Genomic DNA, 24,192 nt, shown 5'->3' with positions numbered 1-24,192 from the left:
ACATTTTTGAGAAGAGAATATGGAAGTCGAGGCATTTACAAGTCTTATGACCTGACGTTGGCTGGTTTGAGTTGCCAATTTACTATTCAGGCTATGTTTGAAAATCAACGTTTCGTCAATGAGGAAGTTCAGTGGTTTTTTTCAATTTTTTTATTTGTAAATAGACTGTTAAACTAAGTCAAATTTTTTTTTTTAATTTTTACATATCGTATTATCGGCGCTACGATTTTTTAAAGTTTTGTATTTCTGAAATAACTCCGCGTGTGACGTCAGAGGTTCATTTCCGCTTATTCTCATTCAGTTCTTCCTATTGGTCCAGAAGCGACAAGCAGACCGGAAATCTTCCATAGCTCTCAGATCATAGGTTGATTCACATGAACCAGTGACGTCATTTAAAGTAATGCGTTTTTATCAAAATATTTTTTATTATTTTTTCTGTACATTTTCAAGAAATTTTGCTGTACAATTTAATACTTTAATTTTTACCCCGCGTAAGAAAACATTTTTTGTATCCAATTTCCCGTAGGGCTGAAGTTCCTCATTCTTCAATTTGTTGACTTTTATGAAATAAAACATCTAAAATCTTTATTAGTATGTATGATATTCATCCGGGTAAATTATTTCACCTACTAGGCAACGCCAGAAATTACTTAAATTGAAAATAATATCTCCTTATACCAGTTTTACTTAAATCAACAACATTTTGAGTACGTCCAAATGTTTGTAGGCAAGGCTGGATTCCACTCTCTCAGGAGTTACTGGGATTTATTGAAACGGAGAAGGAAAACCTTTTTGTTTTTCTTCAACAGATTACAATAGTGTTGTGGCATTTTTTCTTTCGATTTTCGTATCGATTTTTTAATATTGATTTTTTTTCGTCAGATAGGGCAAATAGAAATGGTTTATCATATTAACGGTTAGTTTAGTTTAATACTGACTATATAGGGTTTTATCTTGACCCCACATATGCTCCTAACCCCGTACGATATTCATGGTACATATTTAAAAATAATCATGTTTCTTGATTTATATACTATTATGGTCATTCATTAAGAATAAATATAAATACAAAGCAAGATAACAAGTATATAAAAGTAAAATGCTTCCCCACATACGACAAGGATAGTAACAGTAGGTGATAACTATATTATACAATTATACGAATAAATGTTTTTTATTTCGATCAACTATATGGACAGAATGACGAATGTTACAGAGTGCGTAAAGTGGCCACTTAAACCAGCCAATAACAGGTCACAAGCCCTGTAGATGCCTAGACTTCTATAATACCTTCTCTAAAATGTTCTTCATCTCTGTTGTAATATGTTAGTATTAACAGCTTCCCGGGGAGTTGAATCCAATCCTTGTCTACAAAAATTCGGAGAAACTCAAAATATTGTTGATACATCCACCTGGTCCATGAAGAAGTTTAGAAATTGAAAAAAATAAGATTTTCAGGCGTTGCCTAGTATTTAGGTGCAATAATTAAATTAGATGAATCTGACCTGCATAAATAAAGGTTTCAGCTCTTTGACTTTACAAACATCAACAGATGAAAGAATTGAAGGAATATAGATGTTCAAATCTGGGCAGAATGGTGAATGTTACACGGTGTGTACAGTGGCCATTTAAACCAGCCAATGATAGGTCATAAGCCCTGTAGATGCATAGACTTCTATATTACCGTCTCTAAAATGTTCTTCATCTCTATTGTAATATGTGAATATACATATATATATTTTATTATCGCCTTTAAGGGGCCATTTTTATTTAAATGAAACCATTCTAACACCTTAATCCGCCGAGATAATTTTGATCACCTTTTTGTGGTGCGCTTATATTTATATGACGTGTTCTTCTTCTCTGTTGTAATATGTGAATATTAACAGCTCCCCATGGAGTTGAATTTGGTCCTTATCAACAAAAATTTGGATAAACTCAAAATAGATTTGTTAACTAGAAGTGTTATCTTTCAACAAATAGAATCTTTTATATCACATATTTTAAATATTTTTATTTGGCGCATAGCATCAGGTCAAAAGATACACGTGGGAGTTTGATTAAATTAAATTAATCGTATTGTGAACTCCTTATGAGAACACACGATTTAGTTCTATATTCAATATAATGTCAATATTGTCTAACAATGGAGAAATAATCGATAAATTAGAGCTTTGAAGGAACATAACTTTTGCGGCGCCAACTACGATAAAGTACGGAATTTGTGATGTAGCTTTCAATATTGACTGAATTCCATGACCGTGCACACATACGTTGCCGTTGGTATAATGAACATGCCAAAGTCGGTCAGTGGCCAGTGCTTACCTGCTCGTTGGCCTGCATGGTGATGAAGTCCCACTTGGCCTGCAGATTGCGGCGCAGGCCGACCAGCGCCTCGGCTTCGTACTCCTCCAGCACGTGCCGCTGGCGGTTGCGCTTGCTGCGCTTGCACAGGTACACGGCGTACTCCACATTGTCGGGGTGTGTGGTGGGGGACGGGGCCGCCACCCCCGCCGCCGTACCCGCCGCGCCGCCCGCGCCGCGTTGCTGCCACGGCCAGTAGTACGGCGACTGAAAAACCAACAATAACGTGATGTACACATTCTGCAGATGTTCCTGACGAACTTCATAAGCACGAGTGACTCGACACGGATATTCTAGTGAGTGAGGACTAGGCACGAGTCGTTTCTGAGTGACGAACTTCAATAACGCAAGCAAACGGACGCGAATATTCTAGTGAGATAAAACATAGGCACGAGTCATTCCTAAGTGATGAACTTCAATAACGCAAGTGAATGGACACGGATATTCTAGTAAGCAAGGACATAGACACGAGTCGTTCCTGAGTGACGAACCTTAATAACGCACGTGAATGAAAACGAATATTCTAGTGAGCTACAACATAGGCACGAGTCGTTCCTGGGTGACGAACTTCAATAAAGCAAGTGAATGGACACGGATATTCTAGTGAGCAAGGACAGAGGCACGAGTCGTTCCTGAGTAAGGAACATTAATAATTAACACGCGTGGCTCGACACGGATATTCAAATGAGTAAGGACATACGTAAACGTCAACAGATGGAAGAGTGTGCGAATGTGCATGTTCAAATATAGGCAGAATAGTGAATGTTACACAGTGTGTAAAGTGGCCACGTAAACCAGATAATGACAGGTCATTATTATACCTCAAATTCATTAATTATATGTATTTGTAAAATATATAATGGATTCCATTATTATGTAGACATTTTTAACTGCACATTGCATTTATACAGTTGCTGAATGTACATCTTGAGTGGATTATAATATGGATATGTACCGAATGCAATGTACGTGTTTGTGTATGTTTTTTATATGCATGTTAATTTGCATATGCATGTGTGTATATGTATACGTTCATATATGTGTGCATGTATGACTTAGTGTGTGCATTCAATATTTTTATTATTTATTTTTACCAATAATAACTTCCATGGAAAACGCAAACGTTAACGATTATTCATTTCTAACATAAGTTTTTTATTTATTTATTTTTGTCACATTTAATATTTACCTAGTTGACTTAATTTATGAAAACTTCATAGGTGTTTTATGTTAGAAAATCTTTAGTTTTAATACTTATTTAGTGTGACTGAATGTTTTTTAAATAAAAATTAAGCCCTGTAGATGCATAGACTTCCATATTCCATTCACAAAAATGTTTTCCTTCTCTGTTGGAATAAATTGAGATCTAAATAATAACTCAGGGAGGAAATTCAGTCTGTCTACAAACATTTGGGGTACTCAAAACATTGTTACTTCAACTAGTTCCTAGGTTTATCAAAACAGGATGCTTCTAAAGGGAAAAGCGTCATTTTTCATAGTGCAAAGTGAATTGGAAATTCAGTTAACTTATTTTATTCTGGCTTTATGGTTTGACGAAGTTATTTTTCATTTCACATACGAACTTTGATCGTTTTTAGAAATCGGATTTCAAAAGGAGCGGAAATTTGATTCCGGAAAGCGAACGGTGCCTACGCGGATGTCCGTCACAGGAAATTAACTACAGCACCTACCGAGAAACACTATTTCACTCTTCGTTCAAGTGTTTTGATTTCAAACCATTTAGACTTCTGATGTTTTCATTTCAGTTAATTTGAGTAAACTGCAATCGGCGGGTAAAAATCGAATTGTGATAAATGTGAAAGAATTTCGGAATTGATCTTTAGATAATCGTAAGCGGCATTCTGTTTTATCCTGCCTACCCCTAAGGGTAAATAGCAAGATGAATGTAGGTTTGTTTAAAATAACATAAGATTAAACGACGTTTTTTTCTTTCGGTCCGAAATCAACAAAAAATAATATACCTTAAAGAATAAACTACAGAAGTCACATTGAACAAGATTTTGGAAATTGTGCGATTTCTAAAATATAATAATTGTTATTTTGAAAACAATAATACTCATCAAAATAGCATATCTGGGAGTACTGTTTTTTGCATTAAAACAAAGTGGACCTTAGATTTTGATTTCAACTTTAAAAATACATTTTTATGACGAAAGTGGACTTTGGTGTTTTATTCACAGATAAAAAAGTTTATTGCGATAATTTCTGTACTTACGACTTCAAAATGGCTAAAAATGGACTTCATTTTATCCTCTAAGGTACATAATTGTAAAAGCCACCTTAAGGATTATGAATTTTCTGTCAATGCAGAATTTATAAATGACTTCTTTGTACAATAAATAGTAAAATGTTTTTTGAAATTCAAGCCAAACTTTTCCCAGAATGATTAGATCAGAAAATTGGAATATAAATCTGCATTTTTGGTTTTTAACTGAGCTGTTTTTAAACGGACTGGTTAAAAAAGAACTAATTTGAATAGTAAAATATTTGATTCTGCATCTACCTTATATATTCAGGCTCTTGTTGAGTAGGTACCTACATAACTTAAGGTGTTCAATCAAAAGCTTTTTGCAAATATCTTTTTAGATGGTAATATTGTGATATTAAATATTTTTAATGATGGTCAGTATTTTTCTTTACCTGGAACCTGTAGAGCGAAGAGTCGTCCTTGATGACAAGGGTCTTGCTGTCATTCACAGGGAAGAAGTAGCCATATTGACAGAGCTGGTTACCAAGGCTGAGTGCCTCTGCAAAAACGAGAGAAGAATGATATTAAATAACAAAATTGGATTAATAACAAATTAATACAGTTAGTACTCCAGTTGGATCTTCTGGTATTTTTCTGGGTTATCAGCAGCTGTAATTTAATCTAAAATGTTTGTCGGCATTTTTTGTCAACTTTTCGGATTAAATTACAACGTTCAATATAATGTGAATAAAATGATCAGTTTATATACCGGGCAATACATGTCTTAAAGGCGATAGACCCGTGGCGCAGTTGGTTAGACAGCTAACTGTGGAACTGACGTCGCAGGTTTGATTCCCGCCAGTTGCAAGAAAGAAATCCAAGAAAGATTGTTTAGGTCTGGGTGTTGTGGTGTATTTTCATAACTTCCTTCCATGCCTCTTATGTTGAGGCTCAGCGGGTAACTCCTTTTGAAAACGAATTGTCAAACTAATGACGGAATGTAAAACTAATACGGTAACACAAAAGGCGACTGCGGTACGGTATAAATAACAATTTAAGCTATGGCAAACAATACTGTACACTAATTTGTGTTCCATTAGAAACACGGCGGCGACCCAAAACACCTTGAAAATTCCATTAAACAAATAATGTTCAGAAATACATTTTTTTTAAATTTACACAGCGTGAATGGTTAACCCTGACACATCCGATCCACAAAGACTGGTATGAGCAAGATAAATTATTGGCATTAAAAAAAAAAAGTTTCTAAATTTAATTAAAAAACAAGCAGTTGCTTATTTTTGCAAAGCGCAGAGCTAGCTACCCCCTCCGCACTACTGTTTTCTTTCCTGCAGACATTAATTTATTTTTTGAGCTTTAAAGCGCTTCTAAATCAATTTTTTAAATTTTATTATTGTTAATTTTATTTAATTATTTTGTTAATTAAGTAAAACAACAGCAATACTGAAAAAATATATACAACATTAAAAAAAAAACATAAAATAAAGCATGTGTGTGAGGACGCGTGGGTATACGTTTGATATGCCAATATATATTTCTGTTCATACCGATAAGCGTGGTTTTGGATGTGATATGTTTTACCATACGCGCTGTACTTTAAGAATTGAAACATAAAAAAAAATGTTCTAACTCTTTTAGAGTTGAAATATTACTTTGAATAAATAAATAAGTATAAAAATTACCTGATTCCTCGATGGCAAACCGCTCCATTAACCACTCGATGAGATCGTAGCCTGTAAAATATAAAAAAATAATTCATGTAAATATGATTAGTAAATTTGTAAATACATAAGCTCAAAATGTACTCTCAATCATTGTTTTTTTTATTACATCTTTTACTTTATTTTTTACTATGTTTTTTTTTTTCTTTCTACTCGGTATTTTGCTTTATTTTTTTAAATATGCTTTTTGCTAAACACATACATTCATTATTTTACTATGACTAAATATGTTTCTTATGATGTATTCTGTTTTTATTTTGCATTTTACTGAGTTTTGTGGATGTTCAAACATAGGTAGATTAGTGAATATTACACAGCGTGTAAAGTCTCGACTTAAACCAGCCAATGACAGGTCATATGCCCTGTAAATGATTAGACTTCTATATTCCCTTCTCCAAAATACTTCCCTCTCTATTGCAACAAATTTAGATCTCAGGTTCAATTTTTAAATGTTTTACTACACTTTTTTTTTAAAGTTCGAGATAAGCAAAAATTTACAAATCTGCTTTCCTTTCATATATTTTACTTTTACTTGCTTTTTATATATATTGATAATTTTTATGTTTTTCTTATAATGTATTTTTGTATAATTTAATTTAGTACGTACTACTATTTGGCATATGATTTATTGCTCCTATTTCTTATATTTCTTACGAATTCGAATTCTTACTTTCTCGTGAATTTCTAGAAAACATAACTCAATTATCATTTCAATTATGCTCATATATATATAAATTCTTTTTCTGTTGATTTAAATGATGATCTTGTTTTGTTTTTTTAAATTTTTAATACTACTATATTTTACTATTATTTTGTTGATTTTAATGATACCACTATTTTGTATATTTGATTATGTGTGATTCTAAATTTGTATAATTTATATTAAAAAAAATATTTCTGATTATCTTTTTTGCATTGTATTCTTTGGAATTCGATTATTTATTACATTTACCTTTTTTTCTAGATTGTGATTCTTTGTCATTATAATTTAATCTAATTAATTTAACTATGTATTTTTATTGTTATTTATTGTGGCTTGACACGGGTATAGCCTAAAAAGCCTTAATAAGTTCATAAATATTTAATTTTTAATGAACAAATAAATAAAAAAATATATAAAAAAAATACTTCAATATTTCATCGTTCCCGGACTAGGATCAAAATCGTAAGACTAATCATATTACCTTTCATTGAAAAAAATATCAAGATATGCTGCCAATTTGATTACCGATGAGGTGTCCTATGCTCTACTGTATTCGGATAATAAAATGATACGTATTATTGTATTTTATAAATTATTGAAAACTTCCGATAACGATAAATTGATCTATGAAATCCATTAAAAGGAAAAATATTTAAAAGGGAAAACAAGTTTTTTCCAAAATACATTATGTGCGGAAGTGATTATTCACCAGAATTTATCTTTCTTCCTCGTTCATCAACTGTCAAATTTTTGGGAGAAAATGGAGGAAAACGTTAGGCGCTTTGGAAGCATCATCCATCAGAATCCGAGTTCTAATGCTGAAGATTATTACATTACTCTTTTCTAATTGAGATTTTTCCAACGGTGGATATCGAATATCACAGCAAAAAGACAAATATTTATATTCATAAAAAATCAGATATATTTTTTGGAATAGTAAAACGAAGAAAAAACAAAAATAATGACAATAATGATCACAAATAATATTAAGTATCTTATCAGCGCGCAAGAGGTCTGAAAAGCGAGGAAAGAACAAATCGCAAAGAAAAAATAATTCTATTTATTTATTTTTTATTAAGTTAGTTCATAACATCTTAAGAACTAATATAAACTTATAATAACATTACATTTTTTGTATAAAAATTTCACAACTATATTTTTCCAAACTAATTTAAAATATTTCGATCTTTTTTATCTCCTTTATTTCTTCGGGTAACTCATTGTACAGTTTCAATCCCTTGTTCAATGAGTTTTGAGATTCTGTTTTTCTCCTTCCTAGTAATCTTATTATTTTTTTACTCCTTGTTTCATATGTATGACATAGTTAGTTTTTTTTTTTTATTATGGTTTTTATTTTATTCATCCTCTTAATTATTTTATGTATAAAACTTGTTACATTATATTTCATTTGCTGCTTTACTGTGAGCAAGCCAATTTCTTTTTGCATTTTTTCTACATAAAAATAGATAATTTATAAAGTATAATCCTCATCGCCTTAATTTGAAAAAAAAATAAAAATATTATTAATTTTTCCATGTTACATAAAAAAATAATGGAAGAACAGAAATTTATGAGTGGACGTATGATTGTTTTATAAATTAGAACACTTCTCTTTTTATCTATTACATTTTGTAATCTTCCCATAAATGACTTTTTTTTTAAATAAATTTTTCTTACATATTGAGAATGTGTTTTGAAATTAAAATATCTATCCAAGTAAACTCCGAGATACTTTATTTCGTCCACATAATTTATATTTAAAATACCAATATTAATATTGTATCCCTGGAGTATATTTTTTCTCCCAATATTCATATATTTTATTTTTGAGGTATTTAATTTTAATTGATTAATTTTTTAACCATTTTGATATATTTCCTAAATCGTAATTTATCTTATTTATCACCGTATCATAATTATCTTCTAATAAGAAAACTAGTGCATCAGAATAAAAGTAAACTTACGTAAACTTTAAAAACGATATGGGTAATTATTATTGTAATTACATATTCTATTGTGTATATTACAGAGTAAAAAGATGTAAAATAGTGTCAATAGTAGTGGATTTAACATTTGATTTGTAGCATTTCTGCAATTTGTAGCAAGCTGAAAATACATTGTGGCACGTGTATTTTCAGAAAAACTAATTAAAGAACCGAGCCATGTTCCCATAGCTAGCGTCACAGACTCACGGATCAGAAGTTCGTGGTTCGGACCCCACTCTACCCCAACTTTTCCATTTTCAAATAGTGAGTTATTTACAACTCGTCGAAAGTAGCCTACAAAATTTAAACATTTGTGTAAATCATTAGAACGCAAATATTCCTATTTAAAAAAAGTCGTTTAAGACCTTTGCTTTTCAATATGTTTATTTAATTTTGTGATATATTTTATATTAATGAGAAAGTTCGATGTTTTTTTATTTTTTTCATTTGTTATTAGACTATCAAACTTGGTCATTTTTTTTAGTTATTAAGTTATTTTATTTTAATGCGTCGTATTATAAACTACGATTTTTAAAAGTTCTGTAATTTTGAAATTAATCCGCCCGTGGCGTCACAAGTTGTCATCAGTAAGTTGTGCTGGCATTTAAAAGCAGAACCTCGTAGCGGTCAAAATACACAAAACTTTGAAAAAATGGCTACCCGGAAACCGAAAATCTATCACAAATCAATACAACCATATAATTAATTGGTAGATTCACTAGAACCTCTGACGAAATTCAAAGTAGCTAATTTTTACCACTTGCGAGAAAATATTTAATTTCCCGTAGTACTGACTTTTCTAATTGTATGACATTAAAAATTTATGTATGCATACAAAACTTTTGGTTTTATTTTGATTTTTAAATTTCCTGTTTTCATACTGTTTTTAATTTACGAAATATGTTGCAAATATTTTTATTAGCATATATTTATTTAATTTTTGTTATTTATTCTAAATAGGGTATTTTCATAAACTGGGCATATGATTTTAAATGTATTCAGTATTTAAAGAATATTTTTATTTTAAAAATCTGAAACAAATGTTTTCATTTATAATTTCCTGTCTAAAGTTTGATATAAATAAAACGGCCCGTAACTGGCCAAAAGGGTTGATGACGTCACGCGTGACTTATGTATCCTACGTTCACTCAAATCCTATACTGAGATACTCCGACGCGGGCGGCTTGTGGCTTTTTATTTGTTTTTTATAGTTAAATTTCGTCTTTTCCTTTGCGTTTTTTTTCATTTATAAACATCCATAGCATTATGACTGACATTGGTTTTTTACAAGGAAAATCCGATAATTTGCCCAAAATAGATATAATCATGATGGGTATTTTTTTCTCATCCATTACAAACTTTTTAAGTTCCGAGTATAGAAATGTAAAGGCCGCAAGGTAAGGAAATATATAATGTTTGCTTTCAGAATGTATTCATTTAAATAGTTGTATTATTTGCATGTACTATAAATATATTGTTTCGCGTACATTTAATGCAAAAGGGAAGTAACGTGACTTTGACACAACATAATCCATAAAATACCATTGCTAGTAAACATCTCTGTTGCTCGAGTGCGTGTTAATGCCTTTTTTAAAATTTAATGTGATTTACTTACCTATTAATATATCAAGCTAGGGAAAATTACGGAGACAATGTCATAGTTTACATTCAAGTAAAACAGACGGTTGATATTTAAATGATAAAAGGTTGAGTCACCCCAGAACATAAAGTTAGAACCAAAGCGTACTCGGTGACGTTGATTTGCGATGAAGTCTAGGAAATAATAGACACAGATTAAAAGTACAAGTATAATAGATTCCTGCAAGTGTGAAGACTGTCCAGCATCTCAAGGTCAGTTGCCATTTTGTAAATGCAATAAATTTCACAAATAAATAAGGTGGGTTTTTTTTTATACAGCAATTTTTAAGTAATTTTATTTTTTATTTATTTAGAAAACCAACAGTTCTACAAATTAAAATTGGTAACATAAGTACAGAAATTTAACACAAATATATAAACAATAACGTTTAAAGAATAAACTATTTTAGTATCTAATGTAGTACCTGTCAAGCTTTATAAGTGCTAATTTCAGAACCTACCGTTAGTCAATTTTTATAGTCTAGAGTTTACATAATTAAATTGAGTATTTTGTAATGAACAAGACCTACGGAAAAAAGTGTAGTGGTTTGTTTTTTTTAACATCTCGTTTCATAACGTTCAAATGCGTTCAATCATTTTTTCCACATTTTTTCATTGGGTACTAGGAATGGCCAAAAAAGCTTTATTTGGCGTCTTCACCGTAGTGTTTGTGTACATCGGAACTAAACATTACTTGTATCTTATAACTAAATACATTTTATGCTCGTTTATTAGTTGAAACAGTGTAAAACAACCGATTACAACAAAAACAACACGTAGGCTATACAAATTCGTATGAATTTGTTTGAACGGTCAGTCAGATTCGTAACGCGTGACGTCACAAGCCCATTCGGCATCCGAATAGTCGTTTTGGCGCCAATTCAAAGTATACGTTTTTAAACCGCTCTGAAAAATTAACGCGTGGATATAAAGAAATAAAAACTATACAGTTACCATTGTAATTTTTTTTTCTATTTTCTTGCAAAATAAAAAAAAAACGTGATAATACCCTATTACGTATTCTTTAAAAAATGTGTACATATCCTTGAATATTTTGTATTTACTATGTGTGGAAAAATGTATGCGCGAATTTATTTATTTATTTATTCTATGTATTTAATTTTACACTTATTTTTATTATAATGTAGTACTATAATTATTTTAATAATGTATTATAGTGTATTTATATATTATATTATAAATGTAGTTTGAGAACAGTTGTTTTTGTATCTAACGAAGCTGCTATGATTATTTTCTTGCAATTCAATTGTATTCAATTTAATTCTTTTAGAATTGGAATTATTATTATTACTGAAATAATAAACTTTCGAAGTAAATATTAAATTATCGTGAGTAGACTGAGTTCGCAAGAAATAAGTACTGAGTATGAAAAAAAGAATAAATATAATTAAGGAGAGAATTCTAGTACTTCTGACATTTTATGCGGGGAGAGATGAAAAAGTTTGCATCGTATAACAATGAAAAGATGAAGGAAAACGCAGTGTGGGAAAAAGACGAATCTCCTGTCTGAAAAACTTAAGAGAGAGAGAAAACTTAAACGTTCCACTGTAGCTCCAAATCAAAATCAAAATGAAGAAATTTAATGCTACGAAATTGGATATAAAATGTGTTTTCTTACAAGCAGTAAACATAAAAGCATTAAAATATTTTGCAATGTTTCTCGAAAACGAATGAAAAAATAATAAAAAATGTTTGAATAAAAGTGGACTTCTTTGAAACATCACAGGTGAACAATAGTCATTTAGTTATGTTATGTGTTGTTATGTGCTGTGACAGAATTCCGGTTTCCAGTAGCCATTTTTTTAAACGTTTAATGTTAATGTTTAAATTTTTACGCTACGGGGCTCTCCCTTTAAATGTCAGCAGAACTCACCAACGAAAACTTGTGATGTCACGGGCGCAGTAATTTCAATAGTACAATACTTTAAACAATACAAAAAAATGTCTTTGTTGTAAAGTCTATAGGAATATTGCCTTTTGTAGTTTTGTAGAAAAGCAATAAACACCATAGTGCGTGTATTTTGTTTGTACAGAATTTGGGGAAGAAATTTTGGTTACCGTTAACAATTACACACGCTCTGGGAATCGTAACGTGGTGTTAACAATATCAAAATACAAAACTGAACCAATTTTAGTCGCAAATATTGTATTTTGACTTTTGTTTACAGAGGGAAGATAGTAAACCGCGCAAACAATATCTCGCCTGCAAATATTCATATGTTTTCTTCAAAGAGAAATGGATACAATATAAACATTTTATAAAGTTTTCGTAAATTATTTATCATTCAATTTCTTGTTTATATATGCGCTGTATTTATTTGTTAAAGAAACTCACTTTTTGAAACACAAAGAATTTATTTTCTTACGCGCAAAGTACAGTGCGTTTGAATCTTTAATATGCCTACGTTAATGTGTAAGTGCCTGTCGGTGAACCAAGTAAACAAACAAAATTCGTTTGTGTTAAGCATACTAGAATTATTTATTTTTTACGCTCACATAAAGCAGAAAGCGCGAATGGGTTGTAAGTGATATAACTTAACTCAAGATAATCAGAGAATCAAATAAACAGAGTTGGGATACAACAAAATAGAAAGTGGAAACATACATATTAATTAAAGAATATAATAAATAAAATTCAATAAACATCTGGACAACATGCTTAATCGTAATATATACTCTTTTATGCGCCTGAACTACTGAGCTCAGTAAAATTAAATATCTCAACTAGAAACCTCAGACAAAACTTACTCTTTCATACTGATAAACTAACTATGGTTTTCATTCCCCTTTGCCCAGAATTCTTAGGTCTACCAACAAACGTACCAGTCTTGATTTCTGTGATAGCAAGTTGTCTTCTTTCAAACGATCACTGAATCAAATTCAATTATAAACACCTCTCAGCCGCTTCCACTCCGACAAAGTCTACTATATACCATTGTGTATTTCTACTTTTCTTTATAATAATTTTCAATGTATTAATGTGTCTTTAAAAATGCCCATTAGGTGTATATATGAATAAATATTGTTTCAATATAAATCTATGCAATATCTCGCAGCAGTCTCCTGCAATGGTGTCTTTCCTTACACAAAATCCAGACTTGTACACTCTTTCTGAAAACGACTTTCGTTTTGGAGAACTTAATATGTTTATCCAGGACATTGAACGTTTAAGTGGCCACTTTACACACTGTGCAACATTCACCATTTTGCTTATGTCTGAATACCAATATTTCTACAATTCTTCTATTGGTTGATTTTAGTGAAGTTAAAGAGCTGAAACCTTTATTGTTGTGAAGAGATTCATCTGATCGAATTGTTATACATACTAGGCAACGCCTTAAAACAATTTTCCAATTTCTTCTTGGACCAGTTGGTTTAAAAACAATATTTTAAGTTTTTACAAATATTTGTAGATAAAAGACGGAATATTACCCCCTAGGGAATCATTAAGATTAATACAATGAAAGCATCCACCCCTTTCTCGAAGCTGTTCATAAAAAACTTTTGTCTTTCTTCAGTTTCGCATATCACTATCAATTTTTTGAAAACTAATTAAGCAAACAATTAATATTTCTTTACAATCAAACCGCAAAAATAACAAAACAAAGAAACTTTAAAAGCTTTCATTTTACCCCTCACTGCAGTCTTGTCAATTTGTGATCAATCAAATACACATGGTCAGCACAATCACCTTTTTTTAATTTTCCAGTATGACAGTGAAGGAATATAGTATAAGTTCCAAATTGAGACCGCGGCCGCATGCTCCAGATCTTGCCTCGGAAAGGACAAAGAACGTAGTAATACAAACAAATCAAACAACGACACATAACCCAAATATATATATAGGATACATTAGTATTATTTTTTCTTATACAACATGCACTCAAGCAACAGAAGAAAAACAATACGTATCTGTAACAAATCACATAGGAACATCAAATTATCAAGACACTGCTGGCAAAATCCTAACACAGATCCTAACATGATCCTTATCGAACTCAGGCGAAATTACTTCCCGTCATAATACTGAATCCCTCGCAAAAACCATTATCCTAATACCAACAGTAGAAACAATTCTATGCAAAAACCCTAATCGTCCTAACAATCTCTCAGACCTTAGAGCAGACGAAACGGGTCCTAGATCATGGTCTTGAGATAGTCTACAGTTTAGATTTGTAATTTACCACTTCCCTTCTATGGGACAAGAACCACACAGACAGACAAGAGTTCAGTTCAGACAACCGATGCTAGTACCCAAGTATGTATCTTTTTATCTTAAACTGATTAGGAACTCACGGTAGGCCTTTACCCAGTTCCTCCCATTTTTCCACCCATTCGCTGACAAAATGAAAAAAATGCTTTAACGTTAGTTGGATTAGCCAATAAACTTGGATTCCACATCAGCCTTGTCACCTCCGTCAAGCCATTAAGATCGTCAAATTACAACAGCGATGGAGAACATTTTGGAGAAGGAAATATGAAAGTCTAAGCATTTGCAGGGCTTAAGAACTGGCATTGGCCAAACTCAAAATATCGTTTTAAATTAATAAATTAAAAAAGTTTCCATCACTTAAACATCTAAGGGCGATAGACATTCAATATTTTTTTAAATGTGACAGTACGAAACTATTGATAAATTTTATTCGCTTCGTGATTAGATCACGAGTACATTAAAATGTATCTTTGTGAGGTCTTTACAATCGGTAGTCCTGGTTTTGGATACAACAGATAAAGCGTTTCGCGATGCAATAATTCTCTTTACTTTAACAAAAATTTCCTTTGACACGTTTTTTTTTAAATAATGTAAAGTTTTTAAAAAGTAGACCTTACTATTTTCATTATTTTACTCAAATAAATGTAATGAAATTTATTAATGCAATGCATTTTGTACAAAAAAAAATACTGATCAAATTTGAGTATTTGAATAACTGTATACCGTTAGCCCATTTACGAAGGTCAGAGTAGGTAAGGGTAGATATCTTGGTATATAAATAGACCTAAAAATAAGGCTTTATGGAAATAAATGCTAACGAAATTCAACTATCCAGGCTCAATATCTGCACACAGTCTCTGGTCAAAATATTGCGCTCTCCATTACATTTATCTGGCATATCTTTTTAAAAATACTTATCGTAACGACAAATTCATAACAAAAGATTGAATGAAGTCGATTAATTTTTATGTACAATGTTAAGTATTTTTGGTTACTATTTGTATGGGCCTTTATTGTCGCGTAGTTTTTACGAAATATTTTTACGTTTTGAATAATAATAATAATAATTATTATTATAATAATAATATTTTGCTGATTTGCATAATATAATATTAAAATAACAGGAGCAAAACCAACGTTATGACTGTGGCCCATAATGAGCAACGAATGAATAAAGTAATGCCAGGAGCAACTCTGAAAAACGCAAAAGAGTTTGTGTACCTTGGAAGCAGGATCACCTAAGATGGGAGAACAAAAAGAGAAGTCGACTCCCGCATTCACCAAGCAAGGCGTGGTCGAATAATATCAATCTAAAACTCCGCAAGCAACTTGCCTAGACATATGTATGGAGAATATTGATGCACGGTTGTGATACATGGTGCCTTACCGAAAGAGATAAAAAAAGATTAGAGGCCTTCGAGATGTGGTGCTACAGAAAAATATTAGAAATTTGCTGGAGAGACCACATCACTAATGACGAGGTTCTCAATAGAATCGAAGAAGGTAGGCACCTAATCAAAACCATCTCAGAGAGGCGAGCCCGATAGATTGGCCACATTATGCGCCATGAGGGTCTCCTGCACGACATCATAGAGGGAATGGCTGAGGGGACAAATTATAGAGGGCGCCCCTGACGGGAATATTTGGAGCAAGTGTGCGAAGATTTAAACTGCGCCTCATATGTCGAGCTAAAGAGGGCTGCAGAAAATAGAGACCAATGGAGGACGATATGCAGGACTTTGCTGCAAACCAATCCCCAGGATTGAGACTGCGAAGAAGAAGATTAGCAAAGCGCCATTTTTGTAAAAAATCACAACACAGGCGCTTTACAATTGTATACTTAAACTTACATTCTAACTAAGCTAAAGTGACATATTATATTTTGTGATTTAAAATTGAGGGGATGATAATCCAAAAAAGTGAGATTTTACTTGGGATCTGAACTGACGGACTGTTGATGATTAAATATTAGATAGATTATGATTATATAATCGTTGTGCATCTATCTGAGTACATAACAGTGTTTATAATCTTTTTTTCCTGACACAATCCACGAAAAATAGTAATAAAATCACTAATATATGTAAATAAACACAGATGAATGAAAGATGAACAAGTATATTCAATGGTTTTTTCATACAAAGTACGCACTGGAATGACAAAACGTAAAACTTTATAGCGATTCGTGACGAATAAGGGGCGTAGACAATGCAATAAAGCGTTTTCGCTGGAATTCGAAATCATAAGTTTAAAAATATTTTTCATGCCACCATAGACATTTCATAGACCCTTATTACCAATTTTAAGTACTCAACAGTGTTTTTTCGTGTCATTTTCTTTTTGCATATTTCGTCACGATCGTAGAACAACAACGGATGCCCAAAAAATGAGACATTACTTTCTTTTATATTTCTTCTAGAAAACGATATCTTCTTTTCTTAGTGCCCTGCCCATTTCACATTCAGGGCATCTGTCTTCTTTCAGCCCCTCTTTAACACTTAATCTTGCCTTTCAAAATTAAATGAAGCAAGTGGTACTTTTTTCCACGCATTATATGCCCCAGATACGAAATTTTACGAACTTTTATGGTGGTTTTAAGGGTTCTCTGTTCGTTCTAGCTCGATTTAAGACTTTTGAGTTTGTTATCAGGTCTGTCCAAAATATCTTAAGCATTCTGCGATGCAACCACATCTCGAAAGCCTCCAGCCTGTTCATAGTGTTCACCTTCAGAGTCCAAGTCTCACACCCTTACAACAATACAGACCACACATAACATTTTACCAATCTTTGCCTTATTTTCAAATTAAGATTAGCATTGCAGAATAGGGATTTCATTTTATTAAAAGCAGCTCTTGTTGTCTCAATTCTTCATTTAATTTCTATATCTGGGTTGACGGTTTCTGTTAGAATGCTGCCGCGGTACTTAAACTTGTCCACCTTTTCAATATCTTTACCCTTTAATTTGAGAGAAAATGCGGAGTAATCAAGTCGGCCAAATGTTATCCATTTTGTTTTACTAACAATAATTGTTGAACCCAGATGTTCACCAAATGCATTCACACTACTTAACAGCTCATGAAGATCGGTAATGGCATCCGCCAGCTAAACAGTGTAGTCGGCGTACCTGATATTATTGATTACAACTCCATTGATCTTCAGGCCTCTTTCATTGCTGTTCAGCACTTTCTTAAAAACAACGCCAGAATACAAATTGAAAAGCAAGGGGGACAGGATGCAACCTTGTTGCACTCCCCGCTGAATGGGTATTGCATCTGATATTTCGTTTCGTCTGATTTCAGCTGTTTGGTACCAGTATAGGTTCTGGATAAACATTTAATCTTTGGTGTCTATATTACACTCCCTCAACATTTCTATCAAATTAGAATGTTTTATCTTGTCAAATGCTTTCTCATAATCTATGAAACATGCGAAAATCAATTTTCTCTGATCACGACACTTCTGCAGCAAAATATTAATAGCTAATAAAGCCTCTCTTGTACCGAAGGCATTTCTAAAGCCAAACTGCCTATCGTCCAGGTCCTGTTCGCATTTATTCCGAATCCTCGCATGTATAATTTTAAGGAACAATTTCAGTATATGAATTATCAGACTTATTAGTCTGTAGTCACTGCATTTTTTTGAGTGCTGCTTTTTGAGGAAAAAGTTATAGTTTTCGGGAAAAGGTTATATAAAAGCTTTATATTCCAGGATAAAAAAAGTAATAATTTCTAACTAACCTGAGTATCAAATTATATACTATTGTGTTTTTCAAGTTGTAACGTAGTGGTAAAAACCGCTCTTATGTTAAAGTTATAGAAAATCATATACGTCGTTGTTCTACGATCATGACCATTTAAAGAATACAAATTACAGTGACCTCTTCGAAATCCATCGCTGATTTGAAATTTTTTCTCGCGAAGATCAGTCAGCGGGGTCTTGGATTTCAAACAAAACTCTAAAGTGAATAAAATCATCATTATTCGATTCCCGGTAATGTTACCGGAGGATGTCTGAACATATAAATATCGATGATACGTATTATAATCGATTTATTTTAACTTTCCAGTATTTTACGGGTTTCCTCCGCTTAAGATATGCAAATTAATTCATTAAACGGTAGAAATCATTCTATGGTGCTCTAATTTTGCTTAATTTTGGAAAATGGTAAATTAAATTCACCGGACTTTTCCGATAAATAATAATGTTCACCAAAACTGTCAGTAAACATTTTCCTTGTTTTTTTTTGTTTGTTTAATTAAAGTTCATCAATCATTATAATTTCTCTTCTCCCATCTAATGGTGCATAGGGCACTGCATTGGTATATCAACCGCAGCGTAAGCGCGTTTGCCCGGGTTGGTTAAAATAATATATTTTTTTAAAGGCGTATTATACACTAGTATATAACATAGTAAAAACGATCGAGATTGATATATCAATGCAGTAAATTATGCGTCTTTGCTTTATTTTAAGAAAAAAAGAAAAAAAAAATGTCAAAGATAATTAATGAAAATTAAAGAGAATTATTGTTAAACGTAAACAACAAATGTCTTAAACAAGTAGAAGAATTTATGTATCTGGGAAGCATGTTTACAAGAGATGGAAGAGTAGATAAATATGTTAAAAGGAGAGTGGAGGCGGGCAACATAATAAACGGCGCACTTAGTACAGTAATTGCTAATGAAAATATGTCAACCGAAGCTTAACTGGCAGTGCACAACGGAGTTTTAGTCCTAACACTTATGTATGAAAGTGAAACATGAAACTGGCGGAGGAAGGATGAAAACCGAGTGAGCGCGGTCAAAATGCGGTCTCTTAGACGAATGTGTGGGAAATCAATGTTACGAATGATGAAATCAGGCGAGAGTGTAAATCTGAGTCAGGTATAATTAATTAGATTAAGAAAGGGTCCCTGACACGGTTTGGTCATGTAGAACGAATGGATGACGAAAGAATGGTAAAACAAGTAAATATGGCAAAAATGAACGGTAAAGTAAGACGAGGACGACCAACAAAGAAGTATCATGATCAGATAAACCAAAATTCTAAGTCTGGTAATGTCAAAAGCCGGCAAAACCGAAGGGCATGTATGACAAGATGTATGAATGTGGAAGAAGCTAAAAGCGGATGCCCAAGGGTACGATTATTACGAGTAATCGTATCCATGAGCAACCGTTTAATGCAAAGGATTTGGCATTAGCTGAATTAAATATTACCTTTATCGTTTTACCTCTCACTGCAGAAAAGTCAATCTGTGATCAATCAAATGCGGTGAGCACTTTCACCCTACTTTAAGTTTCCCTGATTGACAGTGATGAAATACAGTGTTTTTTTAAGGTTGGGACTGTATTTAATAGCTTGGATCCCAAATGTTTAAAATGTTTGATCACGAGACAATGTTGTACATAATAAATCACCTCTGAGTTTTGTTTTAGTAGCATGAGAAAGATTATTTTGTGGGTGTTTTAAACTTAGAAACAATTAAACATAAAGTGATTGTATATTTTTATAATTTCCTAGGAAAAAAAATACAATACAACGCCAATATGAAAATTTAAAAAATAAGTTTATATTTTAACGTTTCCTATTTCGTAAAAAAAAAGAAAAAATATTATTGTGTTCATAGTAAGGAGTGACGTCTTAGAATAATTATGTTTTTTTCTATTTTTGCTTAATAAATATTCCTAAAATTACAAATAAAATGATAAAATATTTAGTATTTTAAAGAGTACCATTTAAAAAGAAATCATAAATAAGTTTAACTCCAACAATGTTTTGAGTATGTCCAAATGCTTGCAGACTGGCTGGATTTTCACCCTAGGGAGTTGTTTATATTCAAATTCGTTGCAACAGAGAGAAAAACGGTTTCAGCTCTTTTACTTCACCAATGTCAACCGACGGAAGAGTTTAGGAAATGTGGATGTTCGAACATAGGCAGACTGGTGAATGTTACACCGTGTGTAAAGTGGCCACTTAAACCAGCCAATGACAGGTCATAAGCCCTGTAAGTGCCTAGACTCGCATATTACCTTCTCGAAATTGTTTTCCCTCTCTGTTGTAACTAATTTAAGTTTATATTTAAATTTATTTCAACAAAGAGGGAAAACGTTTTTGAGAAGGGAATATGGAAGTCTAGGCATTTACAGGGCTTATGACCTGTCATTGGTTGGTTTAAGTGGCCACTTTACACACTGGGTAACATTCACCATTCTGCCCATGTTAGAACATCCAAATTTCCTCAACTCTTCCATCTTAAGCCCTGTAAATGCCTAGACTTCCATATTCCCTTCTCAAAAACGTTTTCCAAAATCAACAGTAATACATGTAACAAAAATACAACAAATAAAATATACAGAGAATAAAACCAATGACAGATATCCACAGAAATACATTCAATAATACATACTAGTGTGTTTGTGTGAGTGTAAGTGAGTGAGAGGGTGGGTGTTATATTGGAATGAGGGTGGACATGTGTGTAAATATTGCACAAGTGTCAAGTGTCGAAAATATAAATGTATTAAAAATATTAAGAATTAGAGATAAAATATAATAAAATAAAATAAAATAAGATAAAATAAGACTTTATTATTGAAACTAAGTATAAGACAAAAAAGTATGTTTTAAGACGCGCATTTTAAATTTTTGATCGGGTTGTGGTCCCGTGGCTAGTGTCTCGGACTCACGGACCGAAGGTCTGTGGTTCTTAAATTAAATAACTTAAATTTAACTTAAATTTCTTGACTTAGAAACGATTTGAAAAGATTTGAAGAATATTTTTTCAAATGGATTTTATAAAAAAACATTTAAGTTTGTATGTGAAAATTTTTGATGGAAGTTCATTGTAACTTATTACATAAATAAAAAACGAGTGATACTTTAATCCACAAATTTAGAGTATCTAGTGACCAGTTTCATCGCTTTAGCGATATCTTCGAGACTGGTATCTTTATTAAATTTTGATAATGATCCTTAAGATAAAAATAACTTTATTTCGTTTACTTTCAGATGATTTTGAATTATCTATCCTTACCTCTGTTTTGTATAAATACATTGAACTCCTTAATAAAGATACCAGTCTCGAAGTTGTCGCGAAAGCGATGAAACCGGTCACTGGATATTCCAAATTTGTGGATTTAAGTATCACTCGTCTTTTATTTATATAATAAAAAATATGATTTTATAATTATATTGAACCTCGAATTTCTCAAACAATTGGGTAGCAGAAAAAGCAGACGTTTTTTTTAAATATGGCTTTATCTTTTATTTTTTGTGTTATTACGTTTGATAAAATATGATGAAGTTTAGTTTACCCATGAAAGCGGCTGGCACATGCGTGAGGAAGACCTTCTGACTGCCCACAGGCACTCCCGCCTCGGGGTCCTGCATCTCGCGGACCAGCGCCTCCATCTGGAAACAAAAGCATTGATTGAAAATTAACTTTAAGCTTCTTCTCCACAATAGATAATTCACCAGAAAGCAATACTTTCCAACCAACCATAAATGGATTAATCATCATTTGTACTTAATAAAATTTTAAAAAATAAGCTTTTATAACCGCAGTGTTTATACGACAGATGGAGCATATTTGTAAAATTGTACATAATATGACCCCATTGCAGGTGAAGTGAACCAATTGACAATATTTTTAGTATTCAAAGCTTTAAACTCCATGAGAATTTTGCCAATTTTTTTTACTAAAATGTTTTACTAATCTTAATAAGCGTGGATTTTTTTTACATTGGAACCAGGAAAAAAGGTTTTCAGATTATACTGATGACATAAATGTAATATAAGCAATGAGTTTACTTCACCTTTAAAATGTCAGTTAGTTCACTTCATCTACAATGGGCTTAATATATGGGACGTATTACTAAAAATACTTCTGTAATAGTTTACATGATGTGGTAAAATATGCATATAATTTAGAATCAGGTAAATAGTTTGAAAGGAGACAGAAAGAGGTTTTTTAAAAATATTTTTTTATTTGAAAAAATATTTATTTTATGTTTTGGAATTCAACCATAAACAAGTACCTACTTTATTATTTTATTTTTTATTATTAATTTTATAAAAGGTACATCTGGTACATGTTTTTTATTAATTCTATACAGATCTACATTAACGATGTATTATCTTTCAATATAACTGTATTTTAAAAAAAACCTTACTTTTCTTACTCTTACCCAATAAGTTTTTTTTGTTTATTTTTACGTTTTGTTGTTTTTTTTCCTAATGTCCTAATATTAACTTATATATAATTATCTTCAATCTTAATTAATTAATTATGAACATTTCTTAACTATACACCGCTGCTTAAATATAAAAGAACCGCAAATCGCAATTTACTTATTTTTGTAGAGCCAACCGAAGTTTTAAACATGGCTTTTTGATATTTTTTAAATATTTTTATTATTATTTTTATTTATGTTGTAAATATCATTGAATGCATTTTTTAAAGTTGTATCTATCTACTTATGGGGTTTTGTGTTAACTATCACCCAAAGAGATCTGAAGTTAGCCAAAACAACAAAATACCAAAAGGGTTTTGTGATTTGGGTCATTGAGTCTTTTTTTATAGAAAAATATGATCGATTTAAATCTCGTTTGTGCAAAAAAAAAATTCGAGATTTCAGATTTGTTTCGCTTTTGAATTTATGCAGCAATATGTACACTTGAAACTTACATTTCATCGCAACACTAAGATGGTAGCAAAAAAATTGCAGAGAACAAAACATTTTTAATTTTGGGAAGAACTAGAATATTTGTGTATAAGGGTTCATGAAAATCACCTACAACACAATCATTAAATCACACACACCAACCACCGCAGCAGCACATTTTCCCATCAAACTACGACAAATTTAAAATAAATCCACCATATTATTACAAAACAATGCTCCAAGAATAATCCCGAGAAAAAAAAAACAGAAACACAAGGGTAAAGTCTATGTTAAATGAATAACCAGTACGAACACCCTGTAAACAAAGAAAACTCTTTAATTACAATGATATTTTTTTTCAAAATTAACAAAATTTCTTACAATAAACATGATAATAAAACAGAGTATTATAAAAATTAAGCATAATTACATATCAACGAAATACATATTAATAGAAAAATATTTAACAAAAAATCCCACAACGGCATGACCTGTTCGTGGATATACAAGAAAATGTTAATGAATTTTTACTCCCATAATAAACAATGGACAGTTATAATATTTTTGTATAACATAAGAAAGAAAAAATAAAATATTCTGTAAAAGATAATATGGTATTTTTTTTATAGTAATTCAAAAAGGAAATTAAAAATATTTTA

The 24,192-nt window shown here is 31.6% G+C and overlaps 1 protein-coding gene across 1 annotated transcript in view; it reads right to left on the bottom strand.

Annotated features, from left to right (window-relative positions):
- The window catches only part of LOC148274973 (uncharacterized), a gene marked incomplete at its 5' end in the record, with an annotated part of 95,091 nt that extends 72,811 nt beyond the window's left edge, over positions 1-22,280 (bottom strand). The window contains 4 exons of the mRNA XM_088236348.1: positions 2,326-2,571; positions 5,026-5,132; positions 6,277-6,327; positions 22,184-22,280. Of these exons, the coding sequence (XP_088092474.1) occupies positions 2,326-2,571; positions 5,026-5,132; positions 6,277-6,327; positions 22,184-22,280 (501 nt within the window). The remainder of the gene's footprint in view (positions 1-2,325; positions 2,572-5,025; positions 5,133-6,276; positions 6,328-22,183) is intronic.
- Positions 22,281-24,192: the final 1,912 nt, after the last annotated feature.

This window comes from Micrasema longulum, unplaced genomic scaffold (genome assembly GCF_059751315.1).
Source record: "Micrasema longulum isolate JH-2025_06_02 unplaced genomic scaffold, ASM5975131v1 h1tg001538l, whole genome shotgun sequence".
Classification (NCBI taxonomy): Eukaryota; Metazoa; Arthropoda; class Insecta; order Trichoptera; family Brachycentridae; genus Micrasema; species Micrasema longulum.
Note: the sequence above shows the minus strand (reverse complement) of the source record. Positions and strands in the feature narration are given on the sequence as shown.